Raw genomic sequence first — 20,364 nt, 5'->3', positions numbered from 1 at the left:
CAAAAGGACAAAAACCTGATAGAAAAATGGGGAAAATTAACTGAAAAATGGACATAAAGTGGTCCTTAAACATATGAAAAATGTAACAACTCACACATACTTAGAGATTTGAAAATTAAAACACCAGTGAGATACTACTACTGTAGCAGATTGGCAAAAACTTAAAAATACAAGAGTGCAACTTATTGCTGGGCTTGTTGGTGCACACCTGTAATCCCAGAGTCTTGAGAGGCTGAGACAGGTGGATCTCGAGTTCACAGCCAGCCTCAGCAAAAAGTGAGGTGCTAAACAACTCAGTGAGACCCTGTCTTTAAATAAAATACAAAAAACAGGGCTGAGGACGTGGCTCAGTAGTCAAGTGCCCCTGAGTTCAATCCCTGGTATGAACCTCCCCTCCCCAAAAGAATTGAACTTACTGACAAGACTGTAAGGGAACAGGCATTCTCATATCCTGCTAGTGGGATGCAAACTGGTAAACCCTCTGAAGGAAAATTTGGCAATATCTAACAAAACCACACATGCACTTACCTTCTTTTTTTTTTTTTAATTGTAGATGGACACAGTACTTTTATTTTTTAATTTATTTTTATGTGATGCTAGGAAGTGCTCTACCACTGAGAACAACCGCAGCCCTGCACTTATCTTTTGACCTAGTAATTTTGCCACCTGAAGGGATACATCCAACAATATGAAAATACATATGCACAAAGCTAGTAACTGTACAATTCTGGAAACAACCTAAAGCCAGGAGAGTGAGTAAATAAATTATGGTACACACACAGCTGTGAATAAAAGAGAACACTCTCTGTGAAATGATAAGGAGTAACATCTAAGTCAAACTGTTAGATGAAAAACGTGAAGTGCAAAAGAGTACCTACAGTATATCTTCATGTAAAAGAGAAGGGGATAGGAAGATGAACATGTACCTGCTCATTAGTGCAAAAGAAATACAGGAAGGATAAATAAAATACGAAAGAGACTGGTTACCTATAATATAAGGAGTGGTTCAGAATGCATAGAAAGAAGGCAGGAAATGGGACTGGGGCAGTAGGGATGAGAAATAAATGGCAATTCTTTGTGTATGTCCTTTTATATATCTTGGACACTCAGAATCATAGTAATATTTAACAAACTCCCCAAATAAACAAAATGTAAAACAATCATGTTTGTGATAGAAACCTAAAATGGCATAGCAATACCAACAGTTGAACCTGACCTCACTAACACAACTGTACTGAAGGGGATAGGCAAGAAAAAAACTTACTTAACTTTAGAAAACGCAATTTTGACAGGCTAGTATAAAGCTAATGATAAACTATACATACCATACTTTACTCTAGTTAGTAAATGTATCTTACACAGAGATATGCTTTAGCAATTCTGAAACTACTTTATGTCCATACCAAACTTGAAAAAAATATCATAAATAATGAGAACTGAATTTCTCATTATTGGAGGAAAAAGTCACAAATAAGGAGTGTGATTTTGGGTGGGATCCAAGCTATCAGTCTAAACACATGATGTTCAATATATGTACAGAAATATAACATGTATATATAAATGATTAGTATGCATTATAATTATTAGTATATACATATGTATCCTACATATCACGTATTTCCTAGCTTTGACTGCTGAGAGAAGCAAGAAGCAATGCCACCCCAATAAATAGAGCCATATCCCCAGCCCTATTCTGTATTTTATTTAGAGATAGGGTCTCACTGAGTTATTTAGCTCCTCACTTTTTGCTGGGTCTGGCTTTGAAATTGAGATACTCCTGCCTCAGCCTCCAGAGCTGCTGGAATTACAGGCATGTGCTACCATGCCCATCAGAAAATGGCCATATTTTTACAGAAGAATTCCAAAAGAAAAGAAGAAAAACACCATCAGTCAAATACCAGAATAACAACTGTTTCAGACATGATCCACTGATGAATGCTAAATTTAGTGGGCATAAGTTTGAGAAGAAATAGGATTTGCCAAGGAAAGGCAGTAGAGAAACCAAGCATCTACTACCATAGCAGTAATTGAAGTTAACATAACCAATTGTAAGACAGACTAATATTATGAACCCCTTAAAATGACGCACTGAGAAGGGCACATCATTTTTGTAATATTCTTGCCCAAAATGCATAACCTAATTCCAATCAAGAGAAAATATTAGATAAATACAAATTGAGGAATATTCTAGAAAATAACTGATGAGCTCTCTTTAAAAGTGTCAATCAAGATCATGAAAGACAAGAAAAGACTGAGGCACTGTAACAGAAACTAAATCATAATTGGGATACTGGAATAAAAAATGTTTTCAACATTAATAGAAAAATTGTATTTCCTGATTTTAACAACGGTCATATGATTATATTAGAAGTTAATTTATGGAAACCTAGATGAAGGGTACACAGGAATTCTGCACTGTTTTTTGCAAATTTTCTGTAGAGTCTAAAATTATTTCAAAATAAAAAGGTTTTTTATTGTTAATAATTATAAAGTGTTAATATGTTGGAATCAAAACAGAAAGTAGTTTTTCCTTGAAGAGGTTTTGCAGTGTCTCTCACTTCCTCTCTCTCACATCCACACAATCCATGTAAGTAATAATGGTCATTCCTTTAATGAGGAATATTTGTTTCACTCTGAAAATCAGAGTTCCTCTTCTATTTTTGTGCCTTTCTATATTTACAATAACTTTTTTATTTAATGTGCACTTGTAGTCATCTTTCTGAAAACATTTAAATTTAAAATGGCTATTAAATAACTAAAACACAACAATGAAAGTCACTCAATGGGTGACAAAATTAACAACTAAGGACTAAGTGCACTCAAACACAGGCCATGACAACTACATTAATAGTGGTTGTAAGATACTGCTTAATTTCAAGATGTTAAAATGTAAAAAAATAATAATAATAATGAATCTTAGGATTGATTAAATGTGATACAATTAGTTTAATACTGTCACAACAAGAATGCCGTGGCCTTGAATATTCCATTACTATAATAATTCTGAGACTCAAATTTTAACATTATGATTTATAGCCTCTCTACAGTATGTCAACAATATATTTATAAGTTGTTTTTATAAATGTGTAAAAGAATTTAAGAATTTGAAAAACTTTTTGACAAATTTACAAAATATCCACCTAAGCTATATTTCCTTAACACTGCTTGCTCAGGTAAAGTATGTAACAGAGAAAAGACACTGAACGGGAGAAGATCTCTTCTATTTCTTCAGGAGGGTTTCTTAAAAGGGAGATCCCATTATCTCCTTGCTCTCCAAAAAAAAAAAAAAAAATGATACATGTCTTCAAAGGTTCGAAAACAAGGTACTCAGTGACATATATGAATTTGTATACAAAAGGAAGAGAGATAAATCTAAATTAGAAACTACTACCTCCTGGAATAAAAACTATTGAAAATGAGAAAAGCATCTCTTTTTTATTTTATTTTTTTAAAGAAGGCACTTTGTTTTTATTTTTATGTGGTGCCAAGGACCAAAGCCAGTGCTTCAACATGCTAGGCAAGTGCTCTCCCACTGAGCCCCAGCCCCAGCCCCAGCCCCTCCTAAGTGACTATTTTTTAAACTTTTCTCCATGGCTCTATAGTGAAAATGTGAAATTTCCTTGAGGTCTTGTTTCCCTAAATAATTTATGTGCATTTTGCATCCTACTCCACAACTATGTTTGTTTAGGCATAAAATGATCTGTAGAGCTCCTTTCAAGTTAAAGTATTTGAATTCTGAAACCTCTAAGGAAAATGGATTCTTTGGGAAGGTGTATCTCATATATATTATGGTTTCTCATATATTTTCACATATACTATATGCTCTACTTTCCCAGGGTAGTAGAGCCCTCAGTTGGAGAAGCTATTAAAAAAGAAAAAAAATTTTTTTGAAAAATACTGAATGACACACAAAAATGGTCACTATATAATATTAAGTGAAAAGCAGTAAGAAATCTCTATGGCTTATTTCTGGTACCAAGGATGGCAGAAGATGCAACCGAGTAGCTTTCTTACTGCAATAATTCTTTTAAAAATCTGGATTAACTGAAAAAAAAATGTATTCATAAAGACAGTGAAAGTCATAGAAGCAAATGGGACTGAGTGAACTAAACCAGACAGCTGTTCCAAACAGAGCAGCTTTCGCCTCTGCTTACCTGAGAGCATATGCTGACTGTGCTAGGGCTCAGCTGAAAAGGAGTATCAACATTTACAGAAAATTAAATCTGCAAAACTTCTGAAGGTTGTGTGGGGTTGGTGAAAAAGTCTAATATAAACACGAAGTGACTATTCTCCCAGATGGTTTTATTTTTGGAATCCGGAGTCTGTGTGGGAAGCCAGAATTCCTAAAATGGATACCACCGTCCTCTGTAGTCTTTAGAGTATTTCGGGTTTGTGGAAGGGGTCTGTCTCAAACGACAAATCTCAGCCTCCACATGTTGGGGGGCACCACGAGCGCGACATTTAGCCTTGAGCAACTGAGGTGTGCAAGTGGCTTCAGTTCCCAGCGGAGAGCAGGTGGACCTTGGGCAGGTGGACCTCACCTCCGATCTGCAGGGGAATGAAGCTCTGGGAGTGGGTGTCGCCCCATGGAATGGGACTTCACCCCTCGGAAACCCAATCCCTGGCCTCATTTGGGTGGAACTTTCTCAAGTGTCTTCCCCTCAATAAACAGGGCTTCAGGCATGCTCTCTCTCTTCCCAACAGACCCTCAGGGCTGACAGCTGTCCCCGGTTCCTGCAGGCGAAAGGTATCTATCTCAGTGTGTTGCTCGTGCTTCTTTGGCCCTTTCCATAGTTACCGATGGAGTCAGATTTTGCAAACCCAGCATAGGTCGCCACCCCAGCAGGCTGGCAATATCAACAATTTGCCAAAATTTGGGCAGTGTGAAGCCTGTTGGAGAGCAAAGGTTAGAGCAGAAAAAAAAAAAAAAATCTGACTGATTCTTCACCAGTCTTTCTGGGAGACACGGACCTGTAGGCTCATGAGCAAAAACCGTGACCTCCTCTCCTTGAGGCATACAGGGCAGAGGTGGACCCGGCCCAACCCAGTCCCAACCTGGCTCAATTCCTGACTGACTGGGGCGAGCAGCCCCTCAATCTATACATCTGAGAGAGGAAAAGCTGTGACCTCTTTTTAGAGTAATGCTGACCTCAGGCTCTACAGTTCTTTATGTATAATGTCTAGTATACAATAAAAAATATGAGATTTATCTCTTTCTCTCCCTTTCTCAAACAATTTAGCTTAAATAATTCAGTACCAAGTAAGACTCTGAGTGAAGTAGGTGTCTCTTTGGGAGTATAACTGGAATACCACAAGAAGAAAAATAGAGAATAAAGCAGAAGAAATATTTGAATGGCGTCATTTTTCCAAATTCAGGGAGCTCAGAGTACACTAAGCAGAATAAATACCATTATACAGGGAAGAGGGTAATGGTCCCTAAATGAAACCTACATTTTGTCAGTAATAAAATATCAATACCAGTAGACAGCAATAAATTACACATAGGAATACCAAGATGAATCACTAAAAAAACTGCACAAGGACATATAATAACAAACTTATTGATAAATTAACACTTAGCTGAATTCATCAATGCAGCTGTCTGACTTTCAAGGCTTTAAATTACAAGTTTAATTTCTTAAACAGACACCGGAATGCTCACATTTTCTATTTTTTTGGTCAGTTGTAATAAGTTGGGTTTTTCAAAGAATTTGTCCATTTCATCTTAAGTTGTCGAAGACTTAAAGTTGTTCAGAACATTACTGTCTTTCTATTATCTAGGGTACACAGTGAAAACTCCTAATTAAAAATTTCTACTATCGTAATTTTTTTTCTGATAATTCTTCCCCAAAGTCAATCATCTTCATTAATATTTTCAAGAACCAGTTTTTGGCTTTGTTGAGTGTTTTCATTTTCTCTCCAGATGTCAGGGTGGCAGTTTGCCCTGTGAGAACTCAATTATCTAATATGTTCCAAAATTGTTGTTTTTTAATTTGTTCAACTTTTGCTTCTGTGGAAAAAGAAGCTGGAACCAGAAGCCCCCCAGTCTATAATGTAATTGTCTTAGATATTTTCAGTACATACATTGAGTACCAAATCAGAAGATGATTTAATTTTTGATTCAAGTCAATATGTAATTTTAAAAAATACAAGAGGAAAGGATAGCACATTATATTTGTCCCTATTTTAAGTTTTTGTTTCTTCTTCATATTCCAAGTCTTTTGTTATCACTTCCTTCCTATATGAAGTTTTTCAGCCCTTCTTTTTGAATAGTTCTGCTGGCAACAAATTCTCTTCTCAGTTTTTACTCAATTAAGAACATCATAACTTGGAACAATACTTTAACAATATTTTCACTGGATTTAGAATTAAGAACTGACAGCTTTTCTTTTAGTAATCCACTTCCTTTTGAATTCCACAAAAAAATCTGCTATCATTTGAATCTTTGCCCCCTATAGATAAATATTCCTTCCCTTTATAGTTGCTCTCAATGTGCTTTCCCCCCTCCCCTCTTTCATCTTCTAAAGTTAGATTCTGATGAGTCTTAGTATGGGTTTTTTCAGGTTTATCTGTCTAGTGTTCGCTCAGTTTCCTGAATCTGTAGGTTTATGCCTTTCACCAAGTCTGAGGCATGCTCAGCCATTCTTTCTTTGAACATTTTTTGAAGCTCCACACTCTCTTCTCCTGGGACTCAAATGAGAAGAAAGTTAGGTCTTCTGAGTCGTCCACAGTCCTGGAGTCTGTGTTGATTTCTTTACCATCTTCTTTCTATTGTTCAAATTAGGTAACTTCTATTGATCTGTCTTTAAGTTCACTGATCCTTTTCTTTGTTATTCCCATCTAGTATTGAAATCACTCAGTGAACTTTTATTTCAGCTATTGTTCTTGATCTATAATTTCAACCTAGTTCATTTTTATATCTCCTATTCTTTGACCAAGATTTTCCATTTTTTTCAAGAATGGTTACAGGCACATTTTTCTGATGACTAATCTAAAATCCTCATCAGATATTTTTTTCTTCTCATCAGATAATTTTAACATCTAACTCATCTCAGTGTTTGGTGTAGATTAACTGCCTCTCTGCACTTATGTTGGTTGTGATTTTCCTGGTTTTTGGCATGATAAGTGATCTTCAAGTTTGAATACATGATCACAGTCTGAGTCCTATTTCAATCTCCTATTTTAGCAGCCTTCCCCATTTGGGTTTCTTAGTTGTAATAATCTCATTTTCAAAGCTCTTACAGCATTATTCTGGTCTGCTTTGTGTGCTACCTACAAGTCATTGTGCAAACCTGGGCAGTATTCCATGCTGCAGTTCTCAAACCTTCTGCTATGTTAATTCTGGTGAGTGTAATGTGTTTACAGAGCCCCTCTCTTCAGCTCCCTTCTCTCTGAAGTCCTCCCCTCTGGTACTCTGTTGGAAAGGGGAAAGTACTGCCTCTCACTGCCTTTATTTCCAGGTGGGAAGAGAACAGACATCTAAGCTCACCACAAAGCCTCAGGGGACACCACCCTACTGGGAAAACGGGACAGTTTTGTTATCCACCTAGGGCACATTATGGCTTCCCTTCAAACATGAGGGTTGGCACAGTTTTTACCCCATGGCATGTGGCTGGGGAAGGAATGAAAAAAAGCTCTGTTGGATTGCCCTTTTCCCTGTCCTTTGGCCAGAGAGTAGAAGCTCTTCTTGTCTGTGGCCTATTGGCATTTTGGGACTGTGAACTTCTCCAGAGCCCAATCTAGACTATCTAAGAAACCAAAAAGATAACCCAAAGAAATCACCAGCTCCTCAGTTTTGAGACCCCAGTCATCTGCCCTCTTCTACCCTTCCGTCTTTTTATGTTTACTAGAGTTTTACCTGTACTTGTTTGGAAATAAGGGAGAAGTGAGTCTTATCTCGAACTCAAGACCCTTACCTTTAGCATTAAAGGAACTGTTAATAATCTTTAAGTACAGGCTTTCAGTGCATAAAGAAGAAATATTTCCCTTCTGGTTTTAAGAAACTAATACAACTGATAGCAAAACCTTTTAGGACTACTACAAGAAAAGAAAATTACAAATTAATATTCCTTACAAATACAAATGCAAAAAGTCTAAATATCAGACAGAATCCAGAGAGCAGGATTTATTTCCAGAAAGCAAGGCTAAGTTTAATGACTATAAATGAATCAATCCTGGTATTCTACTTCTTTTTGTCAGCTTTTGGTTACTGTGACTAAAATACCTGGCAAAAATAACTTTGAAGAGAAAGCTTATTTTGATTCATAGTCTCACTCCTCAGAAGGCCAACTTCATTGCCTTGGGCCAACATTAAAGTCAAAGGGCATGAGGGAGAAGCACTGGTCAGTTCATGGCAACCAGGAAGAAGGGAAAAAGAGAGGGAGAGGGAGAGGTCCCCCAGAGAGGAGAGGAGAGGAGAGGAGAGGAGAGGAGGGGAGGGGAGGAGAGGGGAGGGGAGGGGAGGGGGAGAGAGAGAGAGAGAGAGAGAGAGAGAGAGAGAGAGAGTGTGTGTGTGTGTGTGTGTGTGTGTGTGTGTGCCTCAGAGAAGATGACCCCTCCTTGGCACATTTCCAGTGACCTGACCCACCTCCTCCAGCCACACCCCACCTATCTACAGTTACCACCCAGTCATTTAAACCAGGAAGGATTGATTATGTTATAGTTCTCACAATCCAATGATTTTCCTTTGAACATTCCTGCATTAACAAAGGAGCTTATGGGGGACACCTCATATCCAAACCACAATGTTACTTAATGGTAAAAAACTGAACACTTTCTTTATAAGATCAGCAGTAACACAAGGATATTTGCTATCATTACTTGTATGAAACACTAGTGGAGGTTTTAGCTAGTGCATAAACAAGAAAATTTAAAAAAAAAAAAAAGGATATGGATTGGAAGGAAGATATAAAATTATCTCTACTTGCAGATGAAATAATCTTGTATGTAAAAAATGTTAATTCACTGGCAAACTATCAGAACTAATAAAAGCATTGAAGAAGAATGCAGGATACAAGATCAATAAAGAAAAATTAATTGTATTTTACACACTAACAATGAAGAATCAGAAAAGGAAATTTTAAAAAGTTCATTTACAGTAGCATCAAAGAGAATAAAATATTTAGCAATAAATTTAACAAATGAAGTGTAAGATTTGTATATTGAAAAACATCATTAAAAGAAATTAAGACCTAAGTAAACAGAAAGACATTCTTTGTTCATGTATTTTTTCCCCACCCCCAGTACTGGGGACTGAACCCACTAAGTTACATCTCTAGCCCTTTTTATTTTTTTAATTTGAGACTAAGTTGCCCAGGCTGGTCTCAAACTTGCAATCCTCCTGCCTCAGTTTTCCAAATTGCTGAAATTGCATGTGTGTGGCACATGGCCTGGCCTGTTCATAGAATTAATATTTTAAGATAGCACTACTCCCTAAATTGATCTACAGAGGCACTGGGCTCAGTGGTGCACACCTGTAATTCCAGTGACTCGGGAGGCTAAGGCAAGAGGATCGAAAGTTCAAAGCTGGCCTCAACAATTTAGTGAGGCCCTAAGCAACTTAGTGAGACCCCTTCTCAAGACAAAAATAATAAATAAGTAAAAGGGATGGGCATGTGATTAGCAGTTAAGTGTCCCTGTGTTCAATCTTTGACACCAAAAACAACAACAGCAAAAACAGAGAGAATCAATGTAATCCTCATGAAAATCAAGGTTGCCCCCCACTCTGAAAAACAACAACAAAACCAGACAAACTCACTGGGGCCCAGAATAGCCAAAATAACCCTTAAAAAAGTTACAAGATCCATAGTTCTCTGTTTCAAAATTTATTACAAAGCTACAGCAAGCAAGACTGGTACTGGGATAAGGATAGAAATATTGATCAGTGGAGTGAAACTGATAATCCAGAAATAAACTTTCACATTCATGGTTATTCCCCCCCCCCCCCCCCGCAGTGCTGGGAACTGAACCCAGGGCCTTGTGCATGCAAGGCAAGTTTTCCAGCTCTGAGTTACCTCCCCAGCCATATAGTCAACTGATTTTTGACAAGGATGCTACAAATTATTTAATGGGGAAAACAGACTTTAAAAAAAAAAAAAATTAAGTGGGTGTGTGTGTAAATGTTAGCTACCAGGAAAATGCACTTGAAGCATATGCACACAATGAAATGGCACACAGCAAATGAACATAAACAACCAACCCAAAAGAAGACACACTACTCTAAGTATTTCAAGGAAAGTTTTAATTAATCAGTGGTGATAGAAATCAGAGTAACAATCATTTCAGGATCATATAGGAGGTATAGATTTTGACAGAGGGTACTGAAGGGAATAAGTCTCCTAGTGGTTCAGGAAATGTTCTAATTTGACATAGGATTTGTATATATGTGTGTGTGTGTGTGTGTGTGTGTGTAATACACTGAGCATTTTACTTACTTGTGTACTATGTACTTCACAGAATTTATTTTATATGTTGATAATTTTGAATAATGAAGGAAGAATACTTCATGTACATTATTATACCATGTAGCTTTAAAATATTTACAGGCCCATAAGCAGAAGAAACAAAGATGAGAATGAAATATGCTCAAATTTTACAGTGGGGAGGTTAAGAGCTTGAGATGTGGAGTCAAATGATCCATTCAAATCTAGGCTTCACCACTTCCTAGCTCTATGACTACTCTAAATGCCTGCTTCTTCATCAGTAAGATGCACACAATAACAAGTATGCTACGGGACTGAAGGGATGACAAAAGAATGTACATAAATCCAGGCACTCTGGCACACGCCTGTAATCCCAGTGGCTCTGGAGGCTGAGGCAGGAGAACTGCGAGGTCAAAGTCAGCCTCAGTAAAAGCGAGGTGCTCAACAACTCAGTGAAACCCTGTCTCTAAATAAAATACAAAATAAGGCTGGGGATGTGGCTTAGTGGTCAAGTGCCCCAGAGTTCAATCCCTGGTAACCCCCCACCCCCCTACCAAAAGTACATAAAATGCTTAGCACACAGTAAATATGAACCATAGCAGATACAGAATCTTGTTTGCATTATCCTCCTCTCTCCCCTTCTACACACACACCAGGTAGTGGGATCACAGGTGGTTTTATTTACTGCCTTGTACTTTTCTCGTGTTTTTGAAATCTTTTATAAATATACTGACAGCCCGAGTAAGATATTCTCTGAGAGAATATTTTATAAGCCTTAGCTTATGTAATTTATAAATCATAAAATTCCTTAAACATTTCCACCCCCTCAAACAAACATTTTTCTTTGACCTGTGTAACGCCCAGCACACTGCGTAGACACCCACACCACAGGTGCTCCTGCTCTTACCACCCCAGTTATGGCCTTAATGCAACTTTACAACAAAGTTGAGGAAACCTACCAATAACTCTCCAGCATCCAAATTCTTTTTAACATGCTTTGGGTGTGCATGTGGGCTTCAGCCACATCCCAGTCCCAAGTGTGGGAAATCCCTAATTTCCAGAGTTAAACTACAAATCAATACCAAGCAGAGGAAGAGGCACAACCTCTATAATAATGCCAGATAACAAATGTAATCTATAAAAGCTCTTTCTTAGAAATAAAATAAAATTACAGGTTCCAATTCCATCAGAGTCACAGAACACACAATAAAAGAACATATGAGAGATACTGAAGAGTAAAAATGACAGGAAAACATAGGGAAGACTTTGACATATCTCTAATTACTACTTCATTTCAGACTAATGGTAAAAATTATTCTTCAGCTAGTTGATAACATCAGCCTGCCTATGCTGGGTTAGTACCAAGATCTGCAGCCAAGCAAACAGTTCTAATAAAATTGATTTTCCTTTTTGGCAACCAATAGGCCAGTCAATGATAATGTTGTTTAAGAAAGATTGAGTCATGAGGGAGATGAACCTTTCTTTCCATTTATTACATTTGTATTGTCTATATTTGAAAAGCGTTTTTCAGGAACAAAACCAAAGAAGAAATTACAAGGAGAAAGCTACTCTGAGAGCTAATCTCCTAAAGCCCTGTGACTTGAAGCATGTTATCAACTCAAACTGACAAAGCCCAAAGCATTCCCATTAACCCAAGTTAGACAGTCCAGATTATGACTGTCACTAACAAAGGCAAACCGAGCCTGCAAAAACATAAAATGATCATATAAAGTGTAAAGGGGCAAAGAAAACACAGTGCCCACACGCTGTCCTACCTACCCATCCTAAAAACCCATATGGAAATTTTCCTCTGCAATGAAGCTGTTGTTCGGGGAAGAGTGTTCTATAAAGCCATGGACAGAAGGCAGTTTGTCTTATAGCATCCAAACAGAATACAAGAAATTGGCAAGGCAAAAACCTCGGGCAGTGTCTAACAAGAGGACCTTTCCATCTATAATATCCTCAAACAATTTAAGTCAAATAAAAGGTATGAATACACCAACAGGTTTTGTTTTTGCTTTTTGCTTGTTTTAAATTAGTAGTAATGGTGGTTCAGGAAAGCAGAGGTGGTAAGATGACTTCAAAAGTTTGCACACAAAAATAATGATGCAAAAATACTGGGAAAGATTCTGAATGAGTAGTGAAGAAATCTGCCCTGCCAGATATTAAAACATTATGAAGCTCTTATGCTTAAAGGACTATGGCACAAATACACGAAGAGAAAAACAGAGAAATGAAGAACAAGGCCAGAAACAGCCTGAAATACATGGAGGAACTGAGACTATGATAAAAATGACACATCAAATCAACAGAGGAAAAAATGATTTATTCAATGAACATTATTGAAGCAGTAGCTAGTTTTATGAACGAAAATGAAGTTGATATTATCTGGACAAAAATATATACCAAGATACAAAATAATTCTAGATGGATCAAAGAAACCATGAAATGATGAAAGTACTAGAAGAAAAGATGGGTAAAAGTTTTAACGTATCACAAAGAAAGTACTCATTTCTTTAATATATAAAAGGTTCCTGAAAATTAACAAAAAGAAACATCAATCTGAAAATAAACTAGGCAAAAGACATACAGATGGTTCACAAAAATAAACTATAAACAAATATAAGAAGATACTCGTTTTCATAATAAAAGAAATACAAATTTAAAATGTTATATTTTTTGTCATGCAGCAAACAAGCAGAGAATGAAAAGTATTATGACAAACCTATTCTAATAAGAATGAAGAAATAAGAATTCTCTGAAAGCATAAATGGTATTAGTTAACTAAATTATGATAATCTGTAATAAAAGCATATTATACAGCCTTTAAAAAGAATAAGGCAGCACTATATGTACCAAATATAGAACAATCTGCAGAATAAACTGTTGAATAAACAAAGCAAGTTATAAAATAGCATGTAGTCTGCTATCACTATATGCTTGTATGTATAACGAATACTGACAAGATACATATAAATCTAATCATAGGTACTACCTCTGGAGAAGAGAACTGGGTGTCTGGGAAACTATGTTGTGTAAAAATTACAATCTTTTGTTGTACTTTTTGAATTTTCCCCCCTGTGAACATAATACTTACTTTTAAAAAATTAGTGACCTATATATATATTTCAAAGCAAGGTTATGCTTTGCCCGTATAAGGCTATGGTTTGCCCTTATGACTCAAAGCTAGGGAACTGGCCCATGAAGAAGGCATAGAAGTCTAGGTATTTCTTCTAATAAAACAACAAGGAAATCCCAATGGTTCTTTCTAGTTCTCTTATTCTAATTTTCTAACACTTTGTCAATATCTTTATTAGCTGATATTACTTTATTCAGTATTTAATTACTAAACACTTGCTAACTCTCAGAAAAAGAAAATTAAACAAGAGAATATTTGTAAACTTGCATTTTAAAAAGCCCCTCTAGATGAAATGTGGGGAACATATTGTAGGACAGAATATAGTTCAGAGGTGCTGAAATAATCGAAGACGACTGAATTGGTGTTCCATCAGTGGTAAAAGAGAGAAAAGGGTGGAGACGAAGGTTACTTAGGAGGCAGAACCAAAAGGATCTAAACCAGGGCAAACATGAGAGAAGTCAAGGATGACTCCTGGGAAACTACAGTGAGTCAAGAGGGGCAGACAGGAAGGGGCGGCAACTGGTGAGTGAGAGAGGGAAGGCTCAGGGTTCAGTGTCTAAGGGACATCAAAGAAGACGTGCGTCTGGCTGAGATTTGGGTTGGTGATAAACATGTCTTCTATTTCCTCTGTGAAATTGGAGATATTCTGAAAATAAGACAAACTGGAAGACTTGCCAAACTTAACAACAGACAGTGTGACGTGTGGTGACCTCAGGGTTGTGTGAATTTGTTTTCTAGCTTTGTCCAGAACCAGGTGTAGATGTGAAGAAGACCAAGCAGTGCATTAATCAGAATTCAGAGTTCTGCTAAGTGACTATGACAACTAAAAAATGGAATGAGATTAACAGCAGGAAAACTGTGGGTCAAACTGAACTGAAATGGGAGAAGGGAGATACTATGGTTTGGAAGTGGTTTTCCAAAAGGGTTGATGTGGAAGCTTGGTCCCCAATGTGGGGATGTTAAGAGGTGAGGCAATCTTTAAGAGGTGAAACCTAGTGGGAAATAATTAGGTTACTGAGACTGCTGCCCTCAGAAGGAATGGATATTGTTCCTGTGGGACCCTGGTTAGTTCTGTTGAGAGAATTGTTATAAAGGAGTGACCTTGACCACTGAATCACTCTCTAGCTTCCAGTCTTGCCATGTGACTCCTGCCTCACACATGCTCCTGCCATGATGCCATCCACAATGATGTGAGGCAGCCAGGGGCTCCCTCAACAGAGCTGGTTCCATGCTCTTTGGACTTTTCAGCTTTCAAAAATGTAAGCTAAATAAACCCCTCTCCCTCCCCCCCCACCTCTTTAAATATGCCTTAGGTATTTTGTCATAGCAAGAGAAAAAGGACTAATACCACATCAGTCAAGGGATGGGACAAATCCATAAGGTCAAATAAGAGATTCATATTGGAATAAACTGAAGGAATAGTTAGAACTGAAAATTTCAGAACTAGTAAGATCCAGGTAGGCAAATGAGGCCTAGGAGACTAGAGTGGAATGGATATATATGACAATGAATACTGAGCAAAGAGTTTCATATCCAACATACTAAACTAAAAAGCAAACTTTTGGAATAAAACAAGGTTGCCCTTTTTCTTCCAGTTTTACTCAACCTAGTACTGGCAGGTCTATCCAGAGCAATTAGGCAGAAAAACAAGACAAAAGGAATCCAGATCAGTCACTGGGATTGCTAATACCAAAGACACAAAAAATAAGTGTTTACAGATGTGGAAAAACTGAAACACTAATATATTGTTGGGAACGGAAAATGGTGCAGTAGCTGTGGGGAGCAGTATACAATCCCTCAAACAACTAAGCATAGAATCACTATAGGATCTAGCAATTCCACTTTTGTGCATAAACTCAAAAACAGTGAAAGCAAGGACTCGAACTGACATTTGTACATCCATGTTCACAGCAGCATTATTTACATTAGTAAACCAAGTGTCCACTGATAGATATTTCAGTAAACAAAATATGATAAATACATCCAATAAAACATTATTCAACTTTAAGGGAAGAAAATTCTAAAACATGGTACAATGATGAACCTTGAAGATGTTAAGTAAAACATGCCAGTCAAAATGGGGCAAATATCATCTAAGAGTCACTTATATAAGGTACCCATAGAGGTCCACATTCACAGAGCTACAAAGTAGAATGGTGGCTGCTGGGGGCTGAGGGAAAAGGGCCTGGGGAGTTTGTATTCAGAGATTCATTTGGGGAAGAAGAAAAAGTTCTAAAAATGAATGATGGTGATGTCTACACACAATGTGAATGTATTTTATTGAATGTATACTTAAAAATGATTAAAATGGTAAATCTTATGTATATTTTGTTATAATAAGAAAAAAAGGAAAACATGGAGGAAATCTTAACAATCTTGAATGTGGTGATGATTTCTAAGGTATGACACCATAAACTCAAGACAAAAAGCTGGTAAATTAGAGTCTATCAAAATTAAAAACGTGTATATTCATGGAGACTATCAAGAAAATGAAGAGAAAATCTGTAGAAAATATCTGTAAGTCATATATCAGACAAGAGTCTAATATCTAAGAGTATATCCACAATGCCTAAAACTCATCAACAAAAAGACAAATGAGTCACTTTAAAAATGGGCAAAAGATTGGAATATACATTTATCCAAAAAAATATACAAATGGTCAACAAGTACATGAAAACCACTCAAACACCATTTGTCATCAAGGAAAGGAAATTCAAAATCATACCATGATGAGATACAACTTCATGTCCACTTGGGTGGCTATTTAAGAGGAAAATAACAAGTCTTGGTGAGGATATAGTGAATTTGGAAGCCACACACATTGCTGGTGGGAATGTAAAATGGTGCAGCTCCTACAGAAAACACTTTGAAGGTTCTTCAAAAAGTTAAACATCAAATTAACTTATGACCCACAATTAACAGAATAAATACCAAAAGAACTGAGCACAGTTGCTACAACAAACAAAATACAGGACTGTTTATAGCAGCGCTATTCACAATTGTGAAAACGTGGAAATGACCTAATAGTCCTCCTCCAACTGATAATAAGATAAACAAAATGTGTGATATCCATACAATTCAGTCATAAAAAGGAATGATGTATTCTTACATGCTACAACATGTACACAACTTGAAAATGTCATGCTAAGTGAGAGATCCAGACAGGATATTTCATGACCACTTAGTTCAAGATTCCATCTATATGAAATAACTAGAATAGGCAAATCCATAGGAAAAAAGAGCAGACTAGTGTTGCCAAGGTCTGGGACCTGGGGAAAACAGGAAGGCTTAGGCACCGGGACTCCTTCTGCAGGGAGGGTGATGTTATGGAACTGAACAGTAGTGACCCTGTAACACTGTGAAACGTAGGAAGTGCCACCAAATTGCATGATTTAAAGTGGTTAATCTCCAAAATTTTGTTGTGAATTTCATTTCAATTTTAAAAGAAAGGCCCTTCTTTATCACTCTTACCTGACAATTAATGTCAGCTTTACATTGTAACAAGACTGTGACTAATTCCTTATGTCCTCGATCACATGCCCAATGGAGTAGAGCTCTGCCCTAAAAACAAAGAAAAAGACAAATCAATTAATCCAGTTTTGGGGTTATGTAAAAGACATAATAGTTTAAGAAAGATAAAGAAGTTTGTAAGCTATAGGTTAATTATTTAAGAATGACTGATGTAAAAATGCACTATGGCAAAAATGGAATTCCAATGATTTTTTTCAACCTAATCAGTTTCCTTATCTATAGAATGGAAATAAGAATAACAACAACAATGATTATATCAATAATATTTGTTGAATGAATTAGCTGCAAGAAAATGCTTTGTAAATTTTCAAGTTTTTAAAATTAATGTAATATAGTTTTCTTAAATTATTATGTTCACCACTTCTGGTGAAAGAAATCTGATGAATAAAAAAAAATGAGTACTTAAACCTAGGTAGAAATTATAATCTAAATCTACCACATGTAAATTTCCTTTAGTTTATTCCTTAAAAGTAAGATTAACCATTGCCCCTTAATTAATAGTCTGAAATACCTGAAAAATACTAGTATAATCTACTAATGTCTATCATCAACAGTTGACTGAGAAAGGCAATTTAAAACAGAGTAAATAAATAAGTATAAAGTTCTAAGTATGACATATTAATTTTAACCCATAGAATCACAGTTTCTATTAATGTGTTATTTCTATATTCTGTCAGAAAATATTACTCTACATGAGGAAAGAAGCCTACTAGGCTCAAAGAATAAACAGAACTCCTAGAGCTCAGGGCTTTCTGAAGAAATGAGTGATGTATGGCTTAACAAACTACTTTTGAGGGTGGTGATGATGTACTCATTTATACAGAATGGACTGTTTTTCCAAATTGAGATCCCTACTTCATGTCATTGTAGAAAAGATTTAAATAGATATATGCTGGGATGAGGATGGCTTTAAAGCAAAAATTACCTTGAGAATGCTTTTGTAAACCTGCCTACACTCTTTCTCTTATTCAATCACCCTTCATGCAACTATTAGTTCGACTAATTGAACCAGGACCTAGTCTTGAAAAAAAAAAACAACTTCCTCCTTACAAATGGGCCTTTTTTAAAATTTTATTTTCTTGGGCTGCTTTTATTTACCTGTAAAAAACTGTTATCCATTAGGCTAAATGAGAAGTAAAAAAAAAAAAAAATTGAAAATATGAAAAAGGAAAAAAAAAGGGCAAACCATTCACAATTTGTTGTAGTAGCAAAAGATTTTTTTTTTTTTAAAGAAAACAATTCCAAAAGTGCAGTTAAAAAACACAAAACAAAACAAAAAAAACATTGTTGAGTGCTAGAGCAACATTTCCTATGTGAAATTTTCTACAGTTCTAATGTGTACTGACTGGTTGTTATTAGGGAACTAATTTAAAATTCCACACGAGGCTGGATATTTTAATAGACTCTGAACAAAATACAAAATATTCTAGATACAAAATATTCTGTGAAAAATATTCTACAGTTCAATGTAAATGTTACACAGCTTTCGCATTAAAAGAATTGGATAAGATTTCAAAGTCTTATCATTTTTAGTTCTAATCTTAAGTGTACATATTATTCTTGTTAAACTATTAACAAGAATTACTACATAATTAAGATGGTATGTGATACACTTACATAGGTTATGTACCAAAACTACTTAACAGTTGCATAAGAAAATACTATTAATATGTCTAGTACTTTTACCACAAGAAGTACATATAATTTTTACTTCCCAATCAGGTTCTTAATTTTTCTTTAAGTTTGACCCAAAAGGGTTACATCAACTAATGCTAAAATATAAATCCTTAGCTGTTTGAATGGGAAAGAAGATAAGCAACACATTTTACTGTTAATGGGAGTTATATTTTAAATTTGCCATATGTGGTGCCAAAAATTTACTTTAGGGAAACACCTATGACTGGACCTCAGCGGTGATTTTCACTTTGGATGTACTTTCCAGAAGGGTGACACATGTATGGCAATGTTTTAAGAAGGATGAGGTGCTCTCAGACATCTTTACCATGCTTTTTAACACGTATTTTTGACCTATAATGTAATTAATTTTTGTAACACATTATTTTAATGGTACGCTAATTAACCTTGAATTAGAATGAATTCTCTGACAATGACTTTCTGTACAGTGCTGAAGATCTCTACGTTACGGCCATCTAAGATTAATATTTTTGCAGTATTAAAAAGCTCAAAAAAAAGATCAAAAACAAAAGTAAAATTAAACATGCTTGTAAATAAAAATAAATCATGCTTTGAAATTTTTACCACCATGATGCTCTACATTTAAATGAACAAAGACCAGCATAACAAAGTTGTCCACACTCTTTATTTCCTTAAATTATAAAATTCCTGAAAAATATGCTCTAATTTAATATTGTTCAAGTAATAAAATAAGAAGTAATTTACAGAGTTGCTATCCTCGTAACTAATTATGGCAAACTCAGGAAATATATACTTGTGGTAACTTTCTCTCTGTTAACCACAAGCACACCTAGACCAATACAATGTAATTATTAAATTATTTTGGGTACAAGATTCCATTATCACTCCTCCAGGAGGAAAACCTGTACACATTAAAGCTATATTTGCTTTAAGACTTCATCTACATTTTGAAATATTTTACTTAATTATACATAATTGTTTCACTTTTTTCTATGTGTAATATAATCTCTTACACATTTTTCAAAGTAAATATATTTTTACTACTATCCCAACATATTTCTTTGTTTCTAGATTTTAAAACTCTTGTGAAAAATATCCCAGAAGTATTTAGAAGATGGTGGTCTGTCAGGCCACCAAAAGACAACAAGTACTATTAGGAGAGCTCTGGATAAATTCTGGAATTCAAGTACAGTAAAATCTGGGAAGGGAATGGGGGAGAGTTCTCATCTATTAACGAAGGGTGTTAATACTGTCCTACTTCAGACAGATGAATGACTTTAAAGTGCTTTGAAAGTGCAGAATGGCAAGTAACCTATTAAGTGGTATTACTTTCAAGCCTTCTGGAAAATACAGAGTGGGTCTTAATATTTTAAATGCTTCTTTGATATCCTTAATTACTTGTACTTCAACCATGCAGAATTTTTTAAATTGGATTTTTCTCCAGGAAATTGCAAAATTAAATGAAAAGAGATTGTATTATAAAATGAGTTTTCATGTTCCTATGGTATTTTGAGATCAGATGGAAAGCATAAATACCATATATGCAATACATAAAAACATGGAAAAGGTGGCATATTTAAATTTCTGAGAACAACATATGGTAGGATACCTAATTAG

At 35.8% G+C, this 20,364-nt stretch overlaps 1 protein-coding gene across 1 annotated transcript in view; it reads right to left on the bottom strand.

Moving 5' to 3' along the window:
* Positions 1 to 20,364, bottom strand: part of Acbd6 (acyl-CoA binding domain containing 6) — a 149,922-nt gene that overhangs the window by 53,382 nt on the left and 76,176 nt on the right. Inside the window, exon 6 of the mRNA XM_076831661.2 lies at positions 17,032 to 17,121. Coding sequence (XP_076687776.1) covers positions 17,032 to 17,121 — 90 coding nt within the window. The remainder of the gene's footprint in view (positions 1 to 17,031; positions 17,122 to 20,364) is intronic.

The sequence above is a fragment of the Callospermophilus lateralis genome, chromosome 13, assembly GCF_048772815.1.
Source record: "Callospermophilus lateralis isolate mCalLat2 chromosome 13, mCalLat2.hap1, whole genome shotgun sequence".
Taxonomy (NCBI): domain Eukaryota; kingdom Metazoa; phylum Chordata; class Mammalia; order Rodentia; family Sciuridae; genus Callospermophilus; species Callospermophilus lateralis.
This window is presented reverse-complemented; position numbering and strand designations above follow the sequence as displayed.